The sequence below is a fragment of the Vitis riparia genome, chromosome 7, assembly GCF_004353265.1.
Source record: "Vitis riparia cultivar Riparia Gloire de Montpellier isolate 1030 chromosome 7, EGFV_Vit.rip_1.0, whole genome shotgun sequence".
NCBI classification, from domain to species: Eukaryota; Viridiplantae; Streptophyta; class Magnoliopsida; order Vitales; family Vitaceae; genus Vitis; species Vitis riparia.
This window is the reverse complement of record NC_048437.1, coordinates 5189522-5216454: the sequence shown is the minus strand read 5'-3', so window position 1 is coordinate 5216454 and position 26933 is coordinate 5189522. Positions and strand designations below refer to the sequence as shown.

At 37.0% G+C, this 26933-nt stretch overlaps 4 protein-coding genes across 8 annotated transcripts; 2 read left to right on the top strand and 2 right to left on the bottom strand.

Moving 5' to 3' along the window:
* The first annotated feature begins 2714 nt into the window (after window positions 1-2714).
* On the top strand, window positions 2715-9373 carry LOC117918590. 4 transcript variants are annotated; one of them, XM_034835344.1, is made up of 3 exons: window positions 2715-2989; window positions 3339-4631; window positions 4705-9373. In XM_034835344.1, the coding sequence occupies exon 2, from the start codon at window positions 3528-3530 to the stop codon at window positions 4593-4595; it is 1068 nt and encodes a 355-aa protein (XP_034691235.1). In that variant the 5' UTR covers window positions 2715-2989; window positions 3339-3527; the 3' UTR covers window positions 4596-4631; window positions 4705-9373. The 4 variants fall into 4 exon arrangements, 1 of the variants encoding a protein (XP_034691235.1); XR_004651894.1 differs by having other exon boundaries at window positions 2716-2989; window positions 3339-5395; window positions 8036-9373; XR_004651892.1 differs by having other exon boundaries at window positions 2716-2989; window positions 3339-5395; window positions 5522-9373.
* Window positions 9374-9562: 189 nt separating this feature from the next.
* LOC117918591 (peroxidase 73) lies at window positions 9563-11375 on the bottom strand. The gene is made up of 4 exons (XM_034835345.1): window positions 10889-11375; window positions 10571-10771; window positions 10307-10472; window positions 9563-10158 (listed from the first exon to the last, which is right to left on the bottom strand). The coding sequence occupies exons 1-4, from the start codon at window positions 11108-11110 to the stop codon at window positions 9752-9754; spliced, it is 996 nt and encodes a 331-aa protein (XP_034691236.1). The 5' UTR covers window positions 11111-11375; the 3' UTR covers window positions 9563-9751.
* A 6856-nt stretch (window positions 11376-18231) lies between these two features.
* On the top strand, window positions 18232-20805 carry LOC117917986. 2 transcript variants are annotated; one of them, XM_034834489.1, is made up of 4 exons: window positions 18232-18324; window positions 18573-18758; window positions 19739-19966; window positions 20047-20805. In XM_034834489.1, the coding sequence occupies exons 3-4, from the start codon at window positions 19886-19888 to the stop codon at window positions 20599-20601; spliced, it is 636 nt and encodes a 211-aa protein (XP_034690380.1). In that variant the 5' UTR covers window positions 18232-18324; window positions 18573-18758; window positions 19739-19885; the 3' UTR covers window positions 20602-20805. The 2 variants fall into 2 exon arrangements, with proteins under 2 accessions (XP_034690380.1, XP_034690381.1); XM_034834490.1 differs by lacking the exon at window positions 18232-18324 and having other exon boundaries at window positions 18402-18758.
* A 1396-nt stretch (window positions 20806-22201) lies between these two features.
* Window positions 22202-25828, bottom strand: LOC117917985 (BTB/POZ domain-containing protein SR1IP1). The gene is made up of 5 exons (XM_034834488.1): window positions 25355-25828; window positions 25144-25213; window positions 24186-24800; window positions 23561-24100; window positions 22202-23111 (listed from the first exon to the last, which is right to left on the bottom strand). The coding sequence occupies exons 1-5, from the start codon at window positions 25453-25455 to the stop codon at window positions 22527-22529; spliced, it is 1911 nt and encodes a 636-aa protein (XP_034690379.1). The 5' UTR covers window positions 25456-25828; the 3' UTR covers window positions 22202-22526.
* Between the last annotated feature and the right edge of the window lie 1105 nt (window positions 25829-26933).

Sequence of the window (26933 nt, the reverse complement as noted above, 5' to 3'; positions counted from 1 at the left end):
ATGGGGAAAGAAATAGACCTATCCTCTTGAAATTCTTCAATAAAGTTTTAGGTTTTCTTTTATTTTCTATTCTTTTCCATTTTATTTTTTTAGCAATCAAATATGGGTTGTGAAGAGAAATCCTCCATCATATTTGATTAATTTGATATGATTTAAGGATACAAACATGAAAGTGAAGAATCTATAGGAGGAGTGACAAGAAACAATAATATGTTAAACAGTTTGATTATGCTTTTAAGTTTAAATTAATAGAAGGGGTTTTACGAGCCATCTTTAGCCCTCCTACACAAGCCAAGGTGATGTTTGTTTGTTTGTTTATTTTTTTTTAAAAAAAACTTAATTATAAATATAACTTAAAACTAAATAGTGCTTAATAGTGTTAATAATTAAGTTTTTTTTAATATTGTATTTTTATTAAGTATTAAGAAGTAAAAAAAAAAAAAAATCCAATAGATTACTTTTAGCGTTTAGAAAAAACCAAATATTTTGGTTTTCTCTATTCAATAAAAACATTTAACAAATAAGTAATAAGTTAACAAATAATAATAATAATAATAATAATAATTTGAAATTTGAAAGCAAATTACTATAAGTAAAAAGGTAAAAAAAAAAAAAACACCTAAGTCCTTATTACTAAATTAATACACTAGTTTTTCGAATTCATTGGATTCTAATAGGATATATCAAAGATAATGCTTTCTCAAACCATGAGTAAGGTACACTCCTGTCGTCCAAATCTTCTAAGTGATAAGTACCTTTCTTTTTTGGTCATGACAATCTATAAGGATCTTTCCAATTAGGTAAAACTTCTTGACTTCAACTATTTTTTAGTGTTTTAGATTACAAGTTGGAGTACCAAATCGCCTTTGCAAAAGAGCCAAGTCTAGATGCGTTTGTTATATTGAGCCATGGTATTTACTTCATCAAAATAATGCTTAGGAAATGAAAGAGTTACAAGAGACTTGATCATCAGATAATGTAGGCAAAGATGAGACACTTCTAGGTAGGTGCCATAGGTAATGGGCAACAATGTCCATCCCTCGTTATGCAAATAGTCACACGATAATGATGAGGGTGAGTTTTGACCTTCTTTATGCAAATTTTTCTTGAGAGACCTTCTCATATTTATGCTAGAACATCACACCCCAAAGTATGCAAATTCAAAAGCACAAATTTATCTCATGAATCATATATATTGACCTAACATTTGGGCTTATTTGGTATGTTTTCTCATCTAGATTTCTTCTATGATGCCTAAAAAGGGTCTAAATATAATTTAGAGATCACAAATCGTTTAATCTTATTTATTCATAGGTTGGATTAGTTAATAATTTATTGCATAGAAGAAAGTTTTTATTTTAGGTGAATTTGAGTTTGATTGTTTTGGTAAGTTATTCTGAGTAAGAGTATGGGTAAAATGTTCAAACTTGAAGCCTAAGATAACCTAGTTTAAGCTTCCAATGATCTTGTGTTTTACAAGTGTCAACTACGAGAATTCTTATCTTGGGTCCTTGTCTTGAAAATATTTTTTAAGGAATGCTGATTATCAGATTGGATTATGATATTTGCCCACTTTTTGAGCTCTTTCTCATACATGATTTGAATTTTGATAGGCCATCACATGTTGTTTCATTTGTATAAGGTTATTTTTATTTTTATTTTTAATTTGGTGGGTGTTTAGATAAACCACTTAAATTATTCTTTAAAATAAATACTTGGTGGATGTTTGATAAACTAACTTAATAACTTAATTTATGTTATTAAGTAAATTAAGTATGTTTGGTAAATAACTTACTAAAATGCTTTAGTAATAAATAAAAATAATTAACTTATTCTTAAGCCTACATCTTCATTTTTAATTTTTTTATCTTTATTGTCATAATTATCTCCACAATATCCTTTACTAATTTACGACTTCTACTGTTACTTATCCTTATTTGCCCTAATTATAATTTATAAGAACAATATGTCAATTTGATGATTTAAAATATGTTTTAAGTTAATTTTATCAAATAACTTTAATACTTAAGGTAAGAATTAAGTAATAAATTTTAAATTAACAACTTAAGTATAGTTTAACTTAAAGTCTACTTAATTCATTAAGTAATAAGTATCAAGTTTTTTTTAAACACCCTCTTGGTAATCCCCTTTTTTTGTTGATAAAAAAAAAAAAAAAAACAAACAAACAAAGCTTTAGGATGACATTTAGAAGGTGTTTGATTTTTTTAGTTTTTTGCTAAAAGTAATTTACTTTTAGACTTTAAATTATTCATTTTTCTAATTTTTGGTCATTTATTATAAATTTTTAGCTAAATAAAAAAAGTCAAAATATTTTATCTTTCTAAATGAAAACTAGTAAATAGTAGTTTTTTTTTTTTTTTTTTTTTTTTTTTTTACTTTTTTAAAATTTTAATAGAAATAAAATATTATAAAAATAAATAACTTAATATTCAACCCTAGTAAATACTATTTAATTTTAATTTTTATTTAAAATTAAATTAAAAAAAACAAGCACCATCTTAATCACTTCCCAAATCCCCCAACCCATAATATACCGGATTGGCCCAAATTTCAATCCGACCCGTTGACATTCGTAGAAAGTGTAACAGTAGATTTTTTCTTCTTTTCTTTTGCAGAAATGCAAAATTTGGTGGGCCGAAGAGGCGACCACGAGGGAAGGAGCGAGAGTGAGAGACTTCAACTAAAAACTGGAGTATGATTGGAGGCCACCAACTTCAAAACCTTAGTAGTACCTCACACCTCCCTTAAACGCACGTGTCGTTTGACCTTGACCCAACCCCAATCAGTCCATGCCTCAAAGAAGCTTCCGAAACCCCAGTCCTACTCGGAGTCTGGACTAAAAGCCCTAACCTCTCTCTTCGTCCTCTCTGACTGTAGCTAATCAACCAACCAGCGAAGCAACAATCTATAGGGAATATCATGTGCAGCTTAAGTGAATTCGACATAACCCGCCCCTTCATTGTCGCAGGTGCGTTTTCTTTTCTGTATTAATTCAGTTGCTTTGCATGTTTCCTTGTCTGAATTTCTGTCCCGGGTTCTTGTTTTCTGATCAAATCCGAAAAGGGGTTGCTTTGTTTTGGGTTGAGGTTAGTTCTTGAAGTTGTTATTGTTCTTTTCCTGTGTTTGTTTTCCTGAATTTGGAGTCTTGGGCGATGAAGATTTTGGGGTTTTTCTTCTTTTTCTAATGGAATAGTTCGGTTTGTTTTTGGTTGGCAATTGAAAGAATCGGCTAGTTGCTTTTGAGTGTAATGGGCTTGTGAGATGTGATTTGAGCTGAATTATTGTCTGGGTTTTTTTTTTTTTTTTTTTTGTTCCAGAATTTTCGTGATGGGCATTCTATCAGCATCCATTGCTGACTTTTCCAAGCTGATGTCGGACCTACCAATTTAGACCGACGAAATTAGGGTTTTCAGTTTGAATTGAGAAATGGTTTGAAGCTTATGGAATTTCTTGCAATTGGGTGGGGGATTTGATTTTGATGATAGTGAGGAGTACCGGAAATCAAAATGCTGGTTGGTCGGAACTTTTCCCGGATACACACTTTGGAGCTGAAAATCCAGATTGAAAAGAAGCTAGGGCGTGCGAAAGCAGAGAAATACTTTGATCTCCTTACCAAATATTTAAGTCTCAAACTTAGTAAAAACGAGTTTAATAAACTCTGTATAGACACAATAGGAAGAGAGAATGTGTTACTTCATAATCAACTCATTGGATCCATTATAAAAAATGCATGCCTTTCCAAGAGTCCCCCACCTAAACAGAGCAAAACAGAAGGTTCTTTAAATGTTAAAGTAGCAAATGGGTATCAAAGGAGTAGTCTTCAGTCAATATGCAGAGATGTGTTTCCTCAATCCCCTCGAAAGGGAAGAACTCCAAGTCTTCGAGACCGCAAGTTCAGGGACCGTCCAAGCCCTCTTGGACCACATGGGAAGAATCATAGTGTTGTATGTGAAGATACAGTGCCTAAAATTCAAGAACAGCAAAGTGCTACTGAGCTGCTTTCCTTGGGCAGCAGACCCCCGGGTGAAGTGAATTCAGTAGAAGATGGGGAAGAGGTTGAGCAGGCCGCTAGAAGCCCAGGAATCCACAGTAGGAGCCCTGTTACAGCTCCTCTTGGCATCCCAAAGACTACAAAAGTGACAAGAAAAGTGCTGTGTAATGAAGCACCGTCTGCTTTCCAAATTGAGTCTTGTCAGATCATGGGTGAGCTACCTGATACCCATTCTCTGAGGAATAGGTTGGAACAGAAATTGGAGATGGAGGGATTTAAGATCTCAGGGGATTGCATTAGCCTTTTGAACAACGGGCTGGATGTTTTCCTGAAGAGATTGATAAAACCCTGTCTGGAATTAGCCAGTTCAAGGTCTGGACAGAAGCATCTAAGCCAAAAACACGGTCATGTTGTACCTGGTCCAAAAGGGATGTGGCCTGTGAGGTATGTACAAAAACCAGCTGGATCCATTCCTGCATCCATCTTGGATTTTCGTGTTGCAATGGAGTTAAATCCATATATACTAGGGGAAGATTGGCCAGTAAAACTTGAGAAAGTTTGCTTGCGCGCATCAGGAGAATAACTGAAACTGATGGTTTTAATGTGACCATAATTTCAGGTTTGTCTTTCGAAGTGATGACATGTTATTGTCATTCTAAAATCCAACTCTAACATTTATCTTGACCTCCCAGTTTTCCAAGCATTGCTGAAGTACATAAGAAGTAGAAGCGATGGGAAGTTTTGGAACAAGGTGATTAGGTTGTAAATAAATCTCAGCGCCAATTATTCCCAGGATGGTATACCGTCAGTGGTATAAGATAAACACATCAACAGAAGCTGGCCATTATAAATAGCTTTGTAGACTTCTTGAACTCATATCTATAGTTTTTTCATTTTATAATTTTGTTAAATAAAACTTATTTATAGGGTTGCAAGACTTACAGTTGTTGAATTTTTAGTGAGGTTGAATAAATTTTTCATTTTGACATAATGTTGTTCAACTATTTATGGTTTTGATGCTTTCTTACTCCCCTTCCCCCTGCACACATGTGCTCTCTCACTGCATGGTGGTCATCTGTTATGAATCATAATGATGTGCATTTGTGTGCAAGTGTGCATGTGTGTTTCTGCACTTTCTTTCCAGCAGTCATCAGCTATGCGATCAAAATGGACTTGCGTCAACGCTGTCTAAAAAGGCTGGTCCCTTGATCAATAGAGTGTGAAATGGGCATGAAGCTCTTTGTTTTTGGCCTGAGTCAATACAAGTGAAGGTTCTATCTTTTAATGCGTTCTCTGGCAAACGTACAATCTTTCAACATATTCTCTTGGCTGGACTTGTCAATACCCACTGCTGTACAAATTTGTTTATGGTTGATTTCAGAGGTACCACTTTCTCATGTTTTGTTGATTTTTCACTGGTGCCATTTGGTTTTGTGTAAAGTTTGTTTTTTGATTATTATCATTCTTGAAATTTGCTTGCTCATTTGTGTTCCTTGCAACCCTATGTAGTTGGAAATAAGGCAGGCCTGCAGTCTGGCAGTAGGATAAAATATTGATTCGAAAAAATTCTTCAAGGCTTTCATGTCATTTATCTATCATCTTACTCTGGAAATGAAACATACTGAAATGGGTGGACAACTAGATGTGATACACCTGTCTGGAGCTCTGATGCCTATCCTTCAAATAAGACTTCTGAGTGCAGAGGAAGTATGACACTCATTGGCACTGAAAGCAAGCCACGGGATTCTTATTCTGATTGGGTGCTGCTTTTCTCCCTTCTTTTCTTGATTGGCATATTAATAATTAAAGCATGAATAAATAACAAGCTTGGAAGCTATTCCAATGATCTTACACCTTTTCAATAATTTTAAGCAAATTTCATCGTTGAAATGAGTCTCAAGGGTGCAAGTACTAACTGGTTCTTGGGATATTGAGGAGCACATTTTGGAGACCATTCCCATGGTATTATTATTCTATATTAATTAGAACATTGGGCCCTGGAAGAGGGGGAAATGGCTAGGAGTAATGGTAGGGTTTCTAGCTTGGGATCAAGGAGAGTTGTCCTACTATGCATTGGGTTTGCAAGGTTTTTTGGGTACACTCAAATTCTACATTTTGGCGTCTTAGCAAGGAGCATGTTGGAGGATTTTTTAAATGGTGCAATGCTCTTTGTGGAGAGACTTAACTATAGTCTATAGGGTCTTACTATTGATATATTTTTGGATTCAGTAGGGATTTCAGCAGGTGTTTCTTTTCTAGATTTACTGGAACTGTTTTCATGTGGTTCCCCTTCCTATAGCTCCACAAAATAGGATCCTCTTTGTGCTCATGGGGCTTGCTCCTTTCTATTTCCTTATTATAAAAAAAATATTACATATTTTTTAGAAAACAGAAATGAGGTTATTTATTAGGTGGTGTTATTAGATACTCTAATCATGAAAGACCAGCTATCATCAATCAACTTAACTAGCATAGTTGTTAAGCTGATGAACAAAGGAATTTATCATGTTTGTTTGTGGTTCCTTCTCTGCATGTTTCTAATTTTTTATGGTTATATTTACCCTTTTTTTTGGTATGAGACAAATAGGATTATAATGTTAATGCCCAGGCACCATGCTGATTTAAAGAAAAACGCAACCCAGGATTTATGAGTCACTTTCACTGGTCCCGCTGCTTTATGCCACCTTTGTTTTCCAATGAGAAGATGTCAAAAGTATGGCTCTTATAAGGTTTGTGGTCATTAGGAGTCAGTTCTTCCTTGTACCAGTTTCCAGAACACCACCCTCAGCATTGGAAATCTATAATTTCAGCTGACTGAAATGCATGTCCTATTTTTTGCTTGTAAATAATGTTTCTAGTATATTCATTGCTCTGTACTGTGCCAGCAAATGGTCATTCATTTCTAAAGCTTCCAGTTTTTATTCTTGATGGAATAGCCAGATGATATGATCTAAGCATGATGGTTTGTTGCTTATATGCTTTACTGGTTCAAGTTTCAACTATCCCTATTTGATGTGATGATATGTTCAGATAGAACTTTTCATGCTCCTTCATACATTTTGGTAACTATGACTTTACTGTTCATTTTGAGTTCAAGATGGAAATTTATGATGTAGAAATGGAAATAGGTCTACTTGGGAATCAGCATTGAACTCTCAGGTTAAGTTGTAGATTTTTTTGTCCAAAGTGCCCTTTTCTTTTCTCAAAAACATGAGAGCTCAATTATCTTGGGTATGAAACCAATTTTTCAATTTTTGTTTCTCATTTAAGTGTGATTTCAATAAAGCTGCTGCTTAAAACAGTTTGGCTTTCATTTAAATCCACTTTTTCGATATATATATATAAGTTATTTTCTGTTGTTACAGGTTGGCGTTCAGAAGAACTTCTGAAAGTACGCCTTTAAACTGCTGTTATGAAATGCCGTTGAAAGAAATTCTGAAATTATTCTGAAACTGTTGCTAAGAAGTGTGATTTAAAGAAATTCCAAAAGCTCTTTAACACTCGAGCAATTTGTTATAACGCACTTGTTTTCCTAAGTGTTCTGAGCATAGAGTTTTAAATTTTTAAAAAGCTCTTTAAACCACACTTTGTAGCAAAGGGCTTGAGAAAAATGTAAGAAACACTTCTTGAAACAGCAGTTTTAAATTTTTATTTAAGTACTTATGCTCAGTTTGCCAATGGTTGTCATTTGAAACAATGGATCTTAATCAGCTGTTCAAATTTTCTAGTAATGTTTGAAATATATTTGCAACATATCATCTGTTCCTATGCAGTATGAACGAAGTTTGTGCACCTATAAATAAGGAGAAAAAAATAAAAAAAGAAGAGAGAAAAAGGAAAGCATAGGTTCTGGGGTGAAAAACTCTCTGGTTGTGGATTGACATTAGCCTGAAGAAAAGGATAATGATATCTCTGCCATATATGTAATATTAATTTAATATATCTTCCTTTGACATATTAGATTTAGCTTTCTAACTTATAACAAAGTTTCTGATTGGCACTAAATATGTTGTGAATCAACAGGCTCCCATGGAGTGCATTGCTGCAGGTCTTGATAAACCAGGTAAGAGAACTTGATCGGTCTCTCCACTCCTTAACCACCCTGTTTTTCTTTTGTGTAATGGCATCCTTACAGAGATTGTGACCCTAAAGTAGTTAGGTCGATTTGATTATCATGGTATGGTAGAAAATCTTTCAGAGGTCTTGAATCTTGGCTCAAAATTATAATACTTGCATCAAACTTCTCAGCAAAAAGGGGTTTAGCTTCTGACCAGCTTTTTCTTTGCTACATGGAGCTTGTATCTTTGACATCTCTTATCAAAACTTCAATATCAATTATGAAAGCGGTTAGAAATCATCACTTGCGCATATGTATGGTTCTTCTTCCATGTTGATTTTCCTTGAGCCTGACTTGCTTCACAAGTAATGTATTGACCGAGTATCACGCCCTTGCCCGGCTTCACAAGATAGAAATTCTATTAATGTTGTGGCCATGCCCTGCTTACAAGGTGTAAATTAACCAAGCTTAGTGGGTTGCCACACTAAGAATACATGCGATTTTGATTAAGTTCAATCTTTACGCAGATCATTTATGGGGCGATTACACTTGCCTTCTGTCAAATTATGTGACATTTGACAATGATATGTGTTTATTATGTTTGACAAATTTGAGTGCTCTGGTGTTTTTGGTTGCACGACTCCTACTGATGTAAACCATTGGTCTAATGTCTCTGTGTACTACAACTCAACTATGTCCTTTACTATAAAACATTAATGAAAGATGTCGATATGTACAGCTTTTTCCAATATCAAAACCCGTGGAAGACGAACTATCGGATAGGGTTGGACTTGGAGAAAATGATTGGATCAGCTATCTCTATATAAAATTAAGAGATTATATATTTCTATGCTGTTGGAGGGTTCTCGGTGGTGATGATGATCTAATTTGATGTGTCGGCAACACTAAAATATGATTTGTGAATTTGAGTACATCGGCTTAATCATGTTAAAAGCTGAATTACTTACTTGATCAAGGACATGATGATACCCAAAATAAGAATTGGTTTGTATTGGAGTCACATGTCGATCAGATGAGGGTGACATAATCATTGAATGTAGAACCGAACATCGTCAATCATGATGGGAGGATCAATCTAATTCACGTGGTCTGAATCAAAATGGGGCTAGAACAGGTTTTGAACACGGTAGGTATTTAAGGATCAGGATATTTTTGTAAATCAAGCAATTCAATTCCAAGACACGACATGTTTTGATCGGAATGTGTAATAGTCCTTATCAACTGCTGATACTAATCATTTCTCCATCGAAGTCGTGTCAAAGACACGTTGGATTCAACTTTAATTATTTGATCAAAGACCTCACCTCACCTGCCTTCGTTTTTCTTCCAATGCTGTCATCTGTATTGCTAACGACGATAACAACAGTAATACGTATACCCGTTTTTGGACTTACCTTGCTAACGTTAATGATAATTTTAATGAACCCAAGAGTGAACCATGAGGTAGTGACAAGATTGAGAAAAGAGGAAACAGCCACTTAAATGTAACATTTTTTTTATAAGAAAATCCAAAGCAAGATCCAACATTCACATGGACTTATTTTTTCTCATGTGATTTGGTGATCTAGTGCATTTGACCCTTATTCCATACATAGACCCACCAAAATTATTACAAAATTTAATCTTTAGATTACAAGTAAGCTCGATCCCGTGCTTTTCCTCTAATTAAACACAGAACAATCACGGCGGATATTGCCATTTTTCCCGGTCTTGACTCCGACTCGGCCCAACTTGGTAATGGCCTGGACAAAGGCTGTCTGGAAGGCTGTTGAGCTGGAGGCCCAAGTGTTAACAGTGGGCTTGGACCTTGAGTCCGTGAACAAGACCTCGTCGGAGGTGAAGAGACCCTTTCCCTGCTGCAGGTTTTGGTAGTAGACATTGTCGAATTTTTTGGGAGTGGTTGGGTCCATATCGATGGCTATCCTTGGGTCCACATTCTTGGGGCACATCGATTGAAGCTGGGCCGCATACGTCTTGTCTAGCGTGGGATCCACTGGATTTGCACGGCTGAAATTGTATATCCTGTTAGCGAACTTGCTGCAGTGGGAGAATCCAAGGGTGTGGGCCGCTGCAATAAAAACAGAGGACCCGTTCAGTGGACGGACCATACTGTGTGTGGTGGTGCTCAGCAACACGATCACGAACAACGCCAGCTCATAGTACGAAAAAGAAAAAGTGGCTCAGTGTGATTGGAGAGTTATTACAGAAGCAAATACCTGAGAGAGCAATCATGTCTGTCTGACTGAGGCCATTGGCGGCAAACAAGGAGTTGAGCTTATCTAAATTAAAGGTTGGCTGAGGAAGTTTTCCATTTACGCTAGCAGAAGTTGAGCTCAGCCCATCCAATCTTCCTAGCTCCACTGCGTATGAAGGTCCACCTGACTGCATTATCACGATCACACCCAAATAAACCATTAACAGATATCCATAGAAGCTCATCTGCATTTTCTTAGGGTACGATGAAATTTAAGAGAACAAACCAGAGCAATGACATCTCGGGTAGCCATGGTGAGAATATCAGCACATGAGACCTTGTTCCTGCACGTTGGGTTTTTATCCACTTCCGCTTTGGCTTTGATCACCGTGTCGAATCCATCTCCAGCCAAGGACAGATTATCAGGGTGATCCTTCTCTGCTGTGTTGCTTCCGGTGGAGGAAATTATAACCGAAGCATCACAACCCTGTGAATATTTAAACCACACGAACAACAAAGTTTTAATTCAACACCGAACTAGCATACTGGGATTTGATCCAAAAAAATGAATGCTCTTTCTTTCTATTTATAATCTAGTATTTACCTGGACAAAGCAGTCATGGAAGAAGAGACGGAGAGTTGCAGGAACTGTGACAAAGGTTTGTTTAAATTTCGTATTAACAACGCCTCTAACGATGTTTTCGACATTGGGGCAGATGTTGGCATAGTAGTTTTGTTTGAGTTGGGCGGATGCGGTGTCGGGGAAGACACATACACTAAGAGAAAGCGACCACATGGCTATAGCGAGAAGAGGGAATCGACCCATTTTCTAGGCAATACAGAAAACAAGAAAATTAGGACGCAGAGATGCTGCTCATAAAGGGGTTGAGTAAAAAGAGTATATAAAGAAAAGGGCGTGAGCCCAATTAAGGTAGACTCATGTGTCAGCCAAAAAAAATTCATATTTTATGGGCTGAGTTAGTGATGTTTGAAAGACACGTCGATCTTGACTCAATCGATGGCCGCCTCCGAATTTTCTTCATATTGTAACTGCTCCCCTCGTCGTCTTCAGATTTAATTTGAGTTACAAACTAAGAGAGCCTGAAATCTGAATCCGGAACGTGGTCCATGTAAAAGAAAGTAAGAAACAACCAGAGAGAGACAGAGAGTGAGAGGCAGCTGGCTAAAGCAGTTGAAGAGCATATCCAGAACGTAGCACGCACGCTACGGCTGCCTCCTGTGGGCTTCACCAACTCACTGTACCGCATTCAACACAAGCCTACTTACTACAAAGCCGGTTTTCTATGAAGATGAACTACCTTGATAATAATGTTAAGTCGTGTAAACACTAAGCTCTTTTAAGAACCGAATCCAATTTTCACGTGGAGGGGATTCACTCCAACGGAATACAGCCGGTATGCATGAATAATTTCTTAAAAGATTCATTTATTTACTAGGTTGCTTCCTAAGAAAAGCTGGAAGGAAATGATTAGACGCCGCCGCCGTAAACATCAGGATGAGTGCATTGTGTCGATGGATTAAGTTTTATTATGTATTTTTAGATGATTAAATTCTTAATTAAGATTAATATGAATGAATATGACATCCAAATCTTACTACCAATTAACTGTTTTTTAGGTGAGAAATTAAAAACTTGTTTGATAATATTTTCAAATATTAGAAAGATTAAAAATATTTTTTAAAATTATTATTCGATAATTAGTAATGATGTGATGTGGGTTAAAATGGAATAAATGAATGAGTGTTTCATGGGTTAGGAGTCAATGGGGACAGCAGGGCCATGGTGTGCGAGAGCTTACACAAAAGGGATATGAGAGGCCAGCGTGGGGGCATTGACTTAAAAAGCTCATCAGGGTCATGGGATATCCAAAGTGAGCAAATGACAGCTAATGAGAGCATAAAGAAAACTTTAGGAGAAGGAAAAGTAATATAATGAGAAGGGTACACATGCTCTTGGCCAAGATTTTTGCTGCGGGGCAGAAATAATGCAAAAATAGTCGTTGTTTTGGCCATTAAAGAAATGGAATATGATTGGATTATGGCATCTCCTTCATCTCCCATTGCCTGTATTTCCTGCTTTTTTAATGATTTTCTAGAAAACATGTCAAGCTTGAGTGAGCGAATGGAATCCCTCATTGCTAGTTAGGTTTCACGTTCTTGTCTGATGGTAAGGCAAGTTGTCACTTGGATGCCCAAGCTGGTCAACCTGAATTAAATTTTTAAAAAATAAAAAATAAAAAATAATATCCTCTTTCCTCTTAAATAAACCTACCAGTCTTGGATTTCTTTTGGTAAATTAAAAATAATAATAATCATAAAAAGCTTCTCATTTAAATATATACTCCGATCATGATTTTTTGTTTTATCTTTTCCCTGCTTTAGAAACTAAAAGTCCAAAAGTTGATTGAATTTTGTAAGAAATTTTAGTACAAATTTTGATTTATTCCGCGAAGCTTTATTAGAGATTCTTATCAAAAGTTTTAGGTTGCTTTCACGCACTTATATAATGATAATTACAAAATAAAAATCCTAAAAAAATAATTCAAATTCTATATATTCATCATATTCGAGATAATGTAATTAAAAATAGTATCTGTACCATTAAAATATAATATCTAAATAGTTAAAAGATAATATATTTTCATATTAGTATATGTATTTAATTTAAAGTTTATTAAAAATCCAACACCATTTAGGCTTGTTCGAGCGCTTGCAGCTAGAATGAAGACGGGGGTGTGACGATACTTTGTTGCATGAACAGGGAACCTGAGAACCATACGACCCAAACATCACTCATACGTCATCAAATTCGCTACAATACGAGACCACGTGTCGGACCACGACTCGTTGAGAGGTGTTTCCTGCTAAGCGCATGGAAGCACGAGCGAAGAAGATCAAAAATTGAAATGTTCAGATCCAATCCGGTTACCCCAATTTGAAGCTACCAAACTGTGGCCAAAAGGTCTCTTTACTACTACTGCTACTTTCCTTTTAAAAACCGTGTGCAGAGCTGTAGATTAAACTTTTATTATTGTCCTTTCACTCTACCTACTACCGTCGTTTCCTCATTATTGTAAAAGCTAAAGATGCCAATTACATGGATGCATGTGGGTCAGAGGCGGCGCCAATAGATACATAAGTTATAAACTTAAAATTAATCAAGTTGACTCTCTGACCCTTGAACTTTCCATGCAGTTCAATGTAAGTAAATAAGTGGGTAACTTTTTCTTATCGACAAGAAAAAGTGTAAGAGAATGCATGGTTGGAAAATTTCAAGATATTTGATCGGAATTTATCAAATGGTTAATGGGATAAAGATACAAAGCAATAGGAACTAAATACAAATATATGAAGAGAAATGTTGGGACAATGATCCCTGGAATTTTCTTGGTAGGGAAGAGAATCAAAGGAGAAAAGTAGTGGTGGGTTCAGAGATGGACTTATGGGGAGAGTGTGATAAATGGCCGATGGAGACTTAGGATACTGAAAAATATTTTGTAGTTTGGTCCACACCCAACCCAGTCCAACAATCACCACAAGACTACAAGAGCCTCTTGGACTAGGCCAATCCCAATTTTCCTCACACTGATGGGAACAGTCTAGAAGAATAGGCGGAATCTTCAGTCACCCCACGTGTCTTGCCAGTACCCACCCTAGAGCCCACCGGTGAGATTGCCTCAACACGGCCAAACTACACCACCCATGTCTCTGCCTTTTTTTTCTTCCTCTCCCCTTTGTTTTCTAATGGGGCCATACCCATTGGCCCATTTATTGTGTTTTGTCCATTTACCCTCTGGAAAGTCTTTCTAACTTAAGCCCAGCATCCAATGTTTCATGGGCTGGCCAAGCCCTATATTTAATTTATTGGGCTATTGTTTCTCATAAAGGAGTAAAAAACACCTTAATAAGATCTTACCAAAACGGAGTTTTAAAGGCGGGAAAAAAAAAAAAAATCCTAGGAGAAGAAACACGTGGAGAGTGAATCCGACATAAAAGGTATCTCATCCCTCCCAAGATTCAACGAAAATCTTTCTCCACATCATTAAAAGTGGTCATATGATACACATGGGACACATACGATCCAAATGTTTTAACATCTTTGTTTCTTAACCCGTAAAAGGAAAGGAAATTTACTAATCCCATTGTTTGACCTCCACTTTGGTTCTCAAAAAAATGATGGAGACTAGACTTATACCAACTTTCTAACAAACATTGGAACCAACCCCATATTAAAATAGAGTTCCAAAAATCATCATCCAAAGCTTCATTGAATTTCTCAGATTTGAACAGTCGAATGGTCTAGGGCCCAAGAGATCTCCAACCAAAGCCTTCATTTCAAATTCTTCGGATATGAAAGACCACTGACCCACCTTCTAATCTGGAAATCTAGAATGGGAAGTGTGGGTGAGAAGCTGATATGATATGACTAAAAATAAGGAGAAAAAAAAAAGAGCAGAGAAAATGTGTGGCTAGAGAAAGAAGATGCGAAAGGCAAAATGGGGAGATGGAGACAAGGATCCAACTAATAATATCTGAATGGAAAAAAGGCGGAGAGAAAATTGAGACCACATTGTGGGAAAGGGGTAGTGTCCAAAGAGATGATGGTGCTACCACGAGGCGTGTACGATATATATATAATATGACTGTGACGTAGTCATCCTTATAATCTCTTTCTTAGTTCTGAGTTGATAAGGATATTGGTGGGGCACTTTCCCTAGATTTTTCTAATGGACCATGTTGGAGTCCTACTCCTCCCGGTTACCATCTCACTAGGGGATGGAAATCAACTGTCTACAAACTTTTCCACCACTCTTTACCACTTTAAAAATCTATACATACATATATGAAGGAAAATGTTTGATTTTTGTTCTTCCACGTCACTGTTACAACTTCCAATTAACACAGCCATAACCTTTGCCTTTTCTTCCCTCTTTGTCTAATACTTGTATTTTTTTAAATGTAGATGGGGTGCACCTTTTCTAAGACGCTTCTTCTAATACATTTACTTTAATTTAGCTGACGATTGAAGAGACCCCATTTCAATTTAGTTTATTAAGGGTACGTCATACGGGAATCAAGTGTAACGATCGGTTTGAAATTATATAAATATTAGTCTGATAAATCATCATAACATTAAAACACGTCTACATCAATAAAGATATTGACAATTTTTTTTTTATGAAAAAATCAAATTAATTTAAATTTTTTTTAAAATGCATTATAAATTTTATCAAGATGTTTTTTACATTCTAACAATATCATAGACAAGAACCTCACCTTGTACAAGTGAGTCTAGCACTAAAAACACTAAGCAGAGGGTTATGAAAAGAATATTGATGGCATCATCGACAGTGGAGTTAGGTAGCTTAACCTATAACAATAATCCAAATAGACGCAGTGGTGCATTTTTGACCAAATTAAACTAAGGAAAAAAGAAAAAAACTCCAGAAAAAAGTCTTGTGGCACAAGAAAATCATGTTGTAACCAAGATGTTTGGAATTGACTGCAACTTCTGTGTGGAGAATGTGAGTAGTTTGGAGAAAAGAAATTGAAATCATATGTTATTAAATAAAAAAGATGTGCAGATAGTCATAGCCATTGAAAAGATGGACAAGGTCTAGAAATGGGAAAATTAACTGGGAGGAAGGAAGCACCACGTGTTCCACCACTAACTATATGACATTACTTGGATTTGAGATTCCACCAGAGTTCATCATCACTATTGGTTTGAATTATCTAGGATTAGTTTATTGAAATTAAATATTAGTTAATCCCTGTCACTAGTTCCATGATTTGTCCCGTGATCATGACAAGGGAAAAAACAATTCACAGAAACAAATGGTCTTTGATTCCTGTATAATTTAATTCATGACATGTCCACGTCGCTTGCTCTAACTCATGATCCAATGAGCTGTAAGAATTCCATTTTTTTTTTCTTTTTTGAAAAAATAATAATAATCAACAACATGTGGATTCCCTTTTACCCACTTCATCTCAATGAATAAGGTTAAGAAAAATAATAATAATAATAATAAAGGATGAAAATGTGGGGAAAGAAGCCAAAAGGGGAGGGGGCAATGGCAGTACTCAATGGATGAAAAGAAGATATCTGATATACCCCGGATGCAGTGGCAGGACTTTCTTGCTGATCCATGAAGAGGCAAGAGATCATTGGTCCAAAAAAGATGTCAAGTATATACTTGATGTTCTTGGGCTTCCATAAAAACAAAATTTGGATTCCATGGAAATGCATTTAGGTGGAAATTTAAAACAAGATTGATTAATTAGTTGATATTCTCCAACAGCGCATGTCATTCTGCTGCATGTTTCTGGCTAAGATGATTATAAAAATGGTAGTGAGACTGAGTTCTAGAGGCTTAGTGGAGACAAGATTGTGGTACAAGCTTGAAAAATACATGATATGAAACAATGGGCTTTGGGGGTTATACGCAATGACAATGATGGCCTAGCCAGCTATGTGTGCTATTCTTTGTTGGATTGAGAATATTTTGTCTCTAGATTGACACAGAGCACAGATACAAATTGGGGAAATGAATCAAATATCAAGTCGTGGATATGTTTCCAGATCTCAGACTCCCAATATTTTATGGCTAACAGCTTTGGCTCAATGAATGAGGAAGTCAGCAAAGAGGGATGTTGATTTCTGATATCATGTTAATTAACCAACAAAGTATGAGAAAGTGGTGTAGAAAGATATACTTCAAAAAAAAAGAAGTGTAGATGGAGGAAGATTGTTAGTTTGATGTAACATAAATGAAGAAATGGGGAAATAAATTTGAAGGGAAACAAACAGAATCTTAAAAGGATTGTGGGCTTTTGCAGGAGGAGGATGGTCGATGCCCCCATGGACAATCAGTGTGACATATGTATCTGGCACTTATGGCTCTTTACAAACGTATAATGATGATCTTGACTAGTATTTTTTGGGTGGGATGGCTCACTTGAAAGTTGAAAGATCCACCCAACACCGACAAGGCAGAGCGCAGATTCCCCAATGAGTCATGTTTTGAAATTCTGGTACAGAGATGAAGAAAAAAAGAAATGGGTGTACCAGCCATCCATGGCCACCGTACTGTTAAAAACAATGAAAATTTTTAAAGTACCCATAATAATTCCCATTTCCTACTGGATTCATTTCTCGAACACTCATTATTATTATTTACTGTGGGACCAGACCCAACAGAGCAAGCCCGTGGCTCAGCCTTTTCAGCAAACCCAATGGACCCACCGCCCCATACGGCTGCACCTTCTCTCTCCGGCAACGCGTGCTTCCATGTCCTCCCTTCTCTCTCTCCAGGCTTCTTTTACTGTTCTATTCCTCTCTCTCTCTCTCTCTCTATCCGCATTAGCCCAACATGCATGTGATCATACTTTCTTGATAACTACGAGCAGACATGACCTCATTTTGGCGTTTTATTTTATTCCGAAAATTATTTAAATACCAAATCCATCCATCTGCATTTTCTTAGCCTTGGATCTTCCTCTTCCAATCTGTCAGTACAGCTACAACAACATAACAAAGACAAACCAACTTCAGATCTATCCATATATATATATATATATATGCCATTTAAATCTGTGTTCATACACAGTTTGAACTGGGTACATTTTTGTAGGGCCATTCCACATTCAGATTGATTTCACATGGGCAATCAACGGCCATGATCATCATCCCTTATCCTCCCCCATATTAAAAATTAGAGCTCTCCTACACTGTTGGATTCAAGATCCTGTGGTCAGTCACAGTTTTGGACTAGTTAAGAGGTACCCACTTAACGTACGGTTGAGATCAAACTGTCGGCGGGCCAGGTGATGCCACCTTACACTCCATAGCCCAGATTAATGCTTCATAATTTATATTATAGATGCAACTGTACTGCTTATATAGAATTCTTGGGTGCATGTGATTCACCTCAGCAGGCTAAGCTGTTATATTTGTTGATTGTCTGGAGCATTGTAAGGTCCTGTGATCCTGAACTAACTGTATAAAATATGTAGGTATGTTATTATATTCTACTTTAAATATTATCTGTATTGCTGGAGCTGTCTGAGGCATCTCTTTCACAAAACTTGAATCGCATTGGCTGGGGCACTGGGATTTGTTTGGCATGCCTCAAACCCCAAATGCAACAGCCCTTTGGTTTCTGTGTGAAAAAAGAGAATCTTAAATTCTTCTTCAGTTTCATTTTTTTAATTTATTTTTTATTTTTTATTTTTAAATTTTTCTGTTTCTTATCCTTTTGCAGTATATAGTACTGATGAAGAACGTGAGGGAGGGTCTTTCTCTATCGAACAAAGGTTTGGTTGAAGCTGAGATGTAGGAGGAGCTATTTCCTAGCTTTTCCTCCCAGTGTTCCTTTTTTTTTTCTTCCCACTTCTTCTCCAAATCAACGCAAAGTTGTGATCTCCCTCGGGTCATCAGACTCTTACAGGTCAGAAGATTCAATCTTATCTTTCTTTACCACCTTTGGTGTATGAGGCTGGGGAATATGTAGGAAAAGCTATATAGTTTGGTTACAGGAAACCAGTTGAGTCTTCCTTTCTTTTTTCTGATTACTACAACAATCAGATTCATACTGACGAATTTTTGTTTTTATAATCTTCTGGGTATTACCAAGATGATCTTAAGAGGAAGTGTTCCTTCTTTTTCTTTTTCTTTTGTTTGATTATCCGTCAGCAATGATAGCAATTTTCTTTTCTAAATTATGGGTTCTAGTATACAGGCATGATCTATGGAAAATTATTTTCCATACTGAGCCTGCAACTCAGAAATTCCCAGTTGTAATTTTTGAATTCTTAGAACCCTCTGGATTTAATTTTGGAGAGGTGGGGAGTTAAAAATTGAAAACGCTAGGCTCAATTCCTTGTCGGGTGTCGAGAAAAACGATTTGAATTTTTCAGTTCCATGGTACCTTACACACAAGTACAACAAAAAGGATAGAATTATCATATTGATGATAATGAAACATAGCTGAAAGGAGGTCATTTCTTGGATCTTTAGGTCTGGTTATCACAAAAACAGAAATAACAGAGGACAGATTTCAGACGCTATAATTAGAAAAAAGGAATATTTTCATTCATTTGAATGAGGCTTCCAGAATCACTGGCTATCGTGCATCACATTTGACAGTATTTGAAATTATCAGGGGGGGGGGGAGGAAATGCTTAGCCACTGACCCAGAAGGATATTTAGTCTGGGAAACTATTATTGTGGCCTAAAATTAATGGGTGAATAAAGAAAAACAAACAAAAAGAAGGAAGTTGGAGTCATCATCCATGTTTAATAGTGTTCAAACTCATCGGTTATATGGATGCTCTCGTCACTTATCTTTTTTTGTCCGTGAACGAAGAAGCCATTATCAATCAATTACATTCTTTGTTCTGATGTTTGTAATATTTTTTCATTCCACAGGTATTGAGTGATGTGAGCTGTTTTTTTCCTTTTCCTGACTGAGAAGGGGGGTCTCGGGAAATTGAGGAAGAATTCAGATTTTATGGTAAAAGTTTCTCTTGGAATAGGACCATTTCCGAGAACTGTACAGGGGGTGGGTAGAGTTCAATGGAGAAGCTTCTCAATCCATACGATAGGGAGTACATGAAGATGGCTATGTTAAAGCATGAAGAAACATTCAAAGAGCAGGTACTTTTCCTTTCTCTTTTTACTTTCCAGAGCTCATGCCTCTAGGGGCAATGATTCTGAGCTCCAGAATAATGTTGCAGGTATATGAACTTCATCGTCTGTACTACATTCAGAAGAAACTAATGAAAAACATTGAAGTCAGTGGGTCTAATGGACAGAGCCAAGAGAGGTTGAACTCGAATGATACTAGTATGAATCAGATCAACCACCAAGAAAAGCCACGGATGAAGCTTGACTTGGAACAGCCTGCAGAAGAGTACAATGCGGAATTGGATGGCGATGGAGTGCTAGAAATTGTGGATGAGAGCAAGTTAGAGCTGACACTGGGGCCAGTGAGTTACAGCCGGAGGAAGAAAGCTGAGACACCACTAACTTCAGATTCTGGACCAAGCTTTTCTTCTTCTTCCACTGGATCCAGCCATATGAAGAGGACAAATTCAAGGACACCTAAGAGGATAGATACAACAAAAGAGGAATCAAACGGCCATGACTGGGGGCTCTTTAATGTACCTGACATGAAGCCGGGTTTCCAAAGTGGACGAAAAAACGGTTTTCATGTGGATGAACAACTAAGACAAGAGAGACTAAATCAGCCTCCTAGGATATTCCAAGTTTTGAGTCTGAACATGACTTGAAAAATCTTCTTGAGTTGGTATGATAAGATTTTAGACTTTTCCCCATGGATAAATTCTATGATTGATCGATGTTTGTGTGGAATTTTCTTACTGGTTTCTGTTGTAATGGGTGATGGAGTCTTGTGTAGATATTATCATTTCCATGGCTTACCCAATCCCATTACAAATTTACAAAGTGATCTAATATTCCATTAATCTTTTCAATCTCCCTCATCTCTGTACATCATCATCATCATTAGCCCAAACCATGGAAAATGCTAGGTTTGACTTTAGGGACAAAAATGTCTGTACTTATCTCAAAATAATAGCGCCTACAATCTCCTTTACTCCCTCATTGGCCCACGTTGGAGAACAAGTTAAAATAAGCTCTAGATTTATGTTCCCCTTGAGTTGATTAAACCTAGATGTCATGTTTGCTTAAATCTTTTGGCATCCTTTTTGCACATCTGCAGCACTATTTCCTGAAGGATTAACTTGGTTTGAAAGAAACAAGTTCCTAAAGTTTGACCACATTTCTAAAAGCTAATCAAGCTGTTCACCATCATTTTTGTCCAGTAATGGGTAGAAGCATTCGTCCATACAGTTGTTTATGGAGTAAGTAAACCATCTCACTACTGGTATAACTTGCAGCAGCCATTAAGGAAAAGACTTCCATCTCAACTTCCTAAGAAAAGCCAAAGGAGCCTCAAGTCAAATGATGGCTGTTATGCTACACTGGTTGTACTCATGGAGACAGAATTTCATCTTAGATTTCCGTCATATCTTCCTGATAACTGGGATTTCATTGTACCAAGTGAACAGATTTACAGTTATATGTAGGCCGAAGCAGCCAGGGGAAGGGGAATCTGTGATTGAAGCCGTTTAACTTCCTCAAAAGAAATATAATTGGTCTTGACTTTTAAGACTTCTTGTTATCTTCATTGTTTCTTTATTTTCCACCCACCACTTGAAAGCTTTTCCCCACCAACAAGAAGTAGAAGAGCCTATTCTTTGCCTGTCTGCCACCAGATCAACACTAGATTCCCCTGTCAAATAAACAAGACCTCCCCTGTAAACAAAACTTCAATGATGCCTGCCCTAAATTATTGCCAACTTATCAAGTTAAAAATCCTTGCCAAAACATATCTATTCTGAAAGCATCATCTTTTAGGTTCCATGATGAATGGCCTCAGACATCAACGTGCACTTCTGCTAGCCTGTCCTTTGAGCTATTCTTACTTTTCCAAAAGCTATTTATCCTAAAGGCTTCAATAATTCGCATAAAGACCCCACTGACTGGTATATCAGGCCCTGCACCCTCGTAATCCAAGCTCGCTCTTTTAGCTCTGGATTACTCCTAGTTTTACAGTAATCTGAGACAATGGATTAGACCCAACTGCAGAACTTGGATGAGTGTAGTTATTACTCCTGTGTGAAGCAACAGCAAAAAAGCTCTAAAATGAGAATAATAATATGAGAATAAACATCAATGAGAGTTTTTGCTCGCTCTGTTTGGAAAATGGAAGAAAAGAGAACGAAGGCTAAATCGAACCTTGGAACTGTTTCAACCAACATTTGTAAGCTCTCAATCTCTTTTCCTTCTCTCAACCACTCAATAGTATTTTGCTTCAATAATGAACTCAGCGGCACATAAAGTTCCATTTCAGTTTGGTAGAGTAGACCCAAAAATCTACCAGTCCTTGATACAAGGAGAATGATCACAGTCCAGGTGATGATATCCTCAGTTATGTCACTTTGTTTATTCACCAGCCTTTGAATTTATATACCATAAAAGGAATATAATTTACAAGAATATCACACAAGGAAGAGGGAGGAAACAAAAAACATACGCCAACTAGTAGTCTTCTCAATCTTTCAGAGACAATGAAACAAAGATGATACATTCTTCACAAAGCACTATAAAGACCTGAGAGATAACCAGCATTTCAAGATATTGAATGCCGCCTGTCTCTGCTGGGTTTCGTCCGAGCTTTGCCATCAGGAGCTACTCCATCAGCACGCACAAAGGGGTAAAGGCGCCCAAGTCTTTTTGACACCGAGTTCATAAATGATTTTCGAGGCAAAGGAGGCTTATCAGCAGATGGCGGGGTGTTTCTTGGACTGCTCGCTGCAGATTGAAGTATTGATGAATATGCTGATGGAAGTGAAGTTGGAACTCCTGATGGAACGGCTGATTTCTCAATTTCTTTCAATCTCATTTTCATTTTCATGAGCTCTAGTTTGAGATCCTCATTTTCCCTTCTTAAGCTCAAGAGCTCATCTGAAACCGGGTGGAGATCATTGGAGAATAGATTCGATTTGGGTGGAATAGCAGGGGATTCCCCACCCATGAGGCTGCCATTCATAACATCTCGCAGGCGTTGTTGCTCATAGTAAAGCACTTGAACCACAGTTTGAACCGGTAGCCTATCATTCTGAGCAGCATGAGCACAGGCCTCTCGAGATAGCTTCTGGCAATCCATCAAGCTGCAGACCTTCTTTTTCTCCATATCACTTAAAGAAGGATGAGCCTGTGGATTATCAAGAGAAAGAGGTGGTGGATCAAAAAGACAATTTCTTTGAAAGATCCATCTCATGGGGTTTATGTTTCAGCAGTTCCAATTACCAAAAAATAAATAATCCAAAATTCTGAAAGATACATAGACACTTTATCCTAAAGTAGATTCCAACCATCAAAAGACAAAATATTCAGATATTGAAATGGCCAGAAATTAAGACAAGAAGTATCATGATGTTCAAATTCCACTGAGACTCGAACCCTTCATCAGTAAAGCAACAATAGAAAATGCCAAGGAAAGCATGAATGAAAGTGCTCAAAATGCTAAAAGAAGCTGTACAAGGAAATTAGGAACATATTTTCTAAAATAGAAATGGTTATGTTAAAAAGTCATGTGATAAGAGCAGATGCATTAGATAAAAAAATAAATAGAAATAAACAGAATCACACATGAGAGTGCACCTTTAAGTAGATGTCTATGGCTCTATACATCCCATCCTCTTTCACCCTGGATTGTTCTGGGAGTAGTTCAGCAAGACTGATGAACTTTGAAACATTTAAGTTCCGGTCTGAGGCTATTTCAGCAAGATAGCTCTCCATGAGCTTCCCCACCCGCTCCAGGTCACTTGGAGGAGGAGAAACATATTCCTCATCTGCATTGTAACTGAAAGGGTTTCCATCAGTTTCACACTCAAGATAGTTCATCATAATTCTCTGAACGGTGTCTACATCAAACAACAAGTCCCCGGTAAAGGAAAACGAAGGAATCAAGAGATCATCTAAGACAGCTTGTCCTAGTTGCAAGCCCATCCTCTTCTCTAAATCAAGCCGGCAAGCAACCGTTGTCTCAAGATATATTGCAGCACGAAGCAGCATAGAAAGAAAGCTAACTGACATGGCATTCTTCTCTCTTGGTAGAAGACTCACTATTGTCTCTAAAATAACCCGTTTTTCATGTTCTTGCTTTGGTTCAATTTTCTTCCTCCCCTTTCCAAATACTTCCTGCAACAAAAAGAAAATAGTCAGTACTTGAACAGAAAAAGTCATAAACCATATAATTGAAAGAGCTTATGGGGTGGGATCTCACCAAACCCCGAAGGGATTTTTGTGCATATAGCATGAGTATTGGACCAAGTGCATATTGTTTAAACCCTCTGGCCATCATTGCAATTAGAACCCTTTGGAAGATGTCGATTCTAAGAACAATTAAATCTTCAGCCCACCAATCTACAATGTGCTTTGGGTGAGATACTAATGAAGAATTGAGAAGATCAGTCCCACTCTCCACCCTACCTGACATACTAAATTGGCTTTCCTTGCAGGCTATATATGCTATTGCATCTATACATCGGCTCACCACTTTTACTTTCTCAGCCATTGGGAGGAGAACTTCAGACAGATGCAAAATGGTAACTGCTCCTGCAAGGCTCTTAAGTGCCACTTCATTCAAGTAAGCCTCTGCTCTTCCCACTAGGTTTCCCACAGAATAATCCTCTGTCATCTCCAGATACTCTGCCACACATCGAAGCATAGCTATGTTTTCTGTGCTTATCTCAAAATTTATTCCATAACAAAACTTTGCTGCAAGTTCGAATGCTTCTGCCCCACCCGGAACATCATGCACTTCTATCACAGAAAGATCAGCATCGCTAGACTCTGATACCAATTTCCTTATGTACCCACACTTTGAAACTAGTGGAAACTGAAAGTGAATTAGGCAATGAATGAAATATTAGATTCAACCCATGATCAGAATCACAATTCCATTCTACTCCTTCATGCAGTTTTATTCAGGAAGGAAAAATGCAAACAACAAATGTGAAGATGCAATTGAGCTGCCCAAGCAGTTAGGACTAATGCTTCAAGTGATAAGTGCTCTTACTATTAAGGATTCTTTAAGGCACTTTGTTATTTGAAATTAAAGACTAGGCAAATGGCCACCCACCTCATGAACATGAATCATGACAATTTGTTATGCCATCTAAGGAGTAGAGTTATGGTAGTTAAGTTGAAATTGAAAAATAAGAGCAGAGATTGAGTTATACCTTGTGCAATGAAAAGGAAACTTCTCCAGCATGCACAGTGACATCGCTGGGAATCTCTTGGGAGAAAATCCTGTAGATATTCAAAGAACCATCTTCACTATTCCCATTTAAATTCTTTTCCAAGAACAAACAGTCAATATACAATTAAAAAAGAGCTGAAGAAAGAAAGAAAGAAAGAAAGAAAGAAAAAGGAGAGATAGGGAACGCAAACCATTCACTTGTTCTCTTCATGGCTGTGGAAAGAAGTTCCTTCTTCTTAGAAGACATATTAACAGTGGTAGGTGCAATACCCTCCTGCTGAAGATCCACCATGGTAAAGGTTGAGGAATCTTTATCATGATCATGTCTCCATTACAGAGTGAACGATGAGGAGAAAGTAGAGATAGATTGAAACTCAGACCCAGTTCCTCCAAAAAAGCTTGTGGGGAAGCAAAAACTCAATGTGCATGTGTCATCTCCTTTGCTCCTTTTGTTTCCTTGTATTCTCTCTTTCTTTCTTTCTATCTTTCTTTCTTTCTTTTTCCTCTTTTCCTTTTCCCCTTTTCTTCTTTTCTATTTTCAATGGCAAATGAAGTGGATGAGTACCTATGAGAGTACAAGCTCAAGCTCTCATTTCTGTAATAATTGAACTATCCCTGTTCAGCATTTGCACACAATGATCATCTTTGGTGAATTTCCGCATTTGGGTCTTCCCTGTTTGCTCAGAGAAGCCACCCTGCAGGGGTAGGAGGTGGTCATCTTCACATTAAGGATTGGAACACAGTGGCATTATGGGAATTATTGGTAGGAAAATGGGTAAATGTAAGTGTGAAGATGTAGTTTATACGACATGTGGTATAGATTTAGGGAGTTGATTTGAATGGATGAGGCAGTTGCCTTTGAGTGGTTGCTATTAATTCACCAATGAGAGCAAACCTCCATGTAGGGAAAATGTAAAATATTCCCATCCACAACCACAAGTATACCCATCTTCATTTCTCTTAAAATCATTTTCAATTCTAGAAATTGGAAAAAAAAAATTAATTTATAAAATAATAATAATGCACCTGTTAATCAAGAAAATGACATTTTTATAGGGTCGAGATTATTAAAAAAAAAAAACCATTTTAAGAATGTGAAATTACTTGTTAAGGAAAGATTATCCAATCTAGTTCTTCATTGTGTTTTCTTTTTCATTGGAAACGGAAAATGGGTAAATGACAGGGCATTTTGGGAGAGCTGGGACTGTGTCCCTGCCACAACTACCCTTTATAAAGATAGCAAGCAGAGGAGGTCGGGGTTAGCTTTAAGACTATACAGTTGAGGAGGATTTGCTCTGCAATAAATGATGCTCCTAAAAGTAATGAAAAGAGCTGCACCTGTAGCCATCAATGGACTACCACAATCGGAGTCTATTCACAACCAAGTGGCTTTAAGGGTCCCGTTCCTAATGTGGATTGGTCATTGGGGAGAAAATGCATCACTGATCTCAATCCCTGATTTCATGTGCGGTCCAATTGACATAGGGTCCTCAAAGCCAAATAATGCAATACATAACTCTTTCGGGTCCCCAAAGCCAGACTACCCAGCTAATCCTCCGTACCCAAACGTTGGGGTACTACCATTTGGCGTTTTATTTTTGTCTTTTTTTCAAAATCATTTTAAAAAAATATATTATTTGATGCTATTTTCTCCCGCCTATTTTGCATTTACATTGATAACATTTTTCAAATATATAAATTCACTTTTTGTACTTAACTTTTTATATATGAGGAATTTAACTTTATATTAAAAAAAAAATAGATTTACTT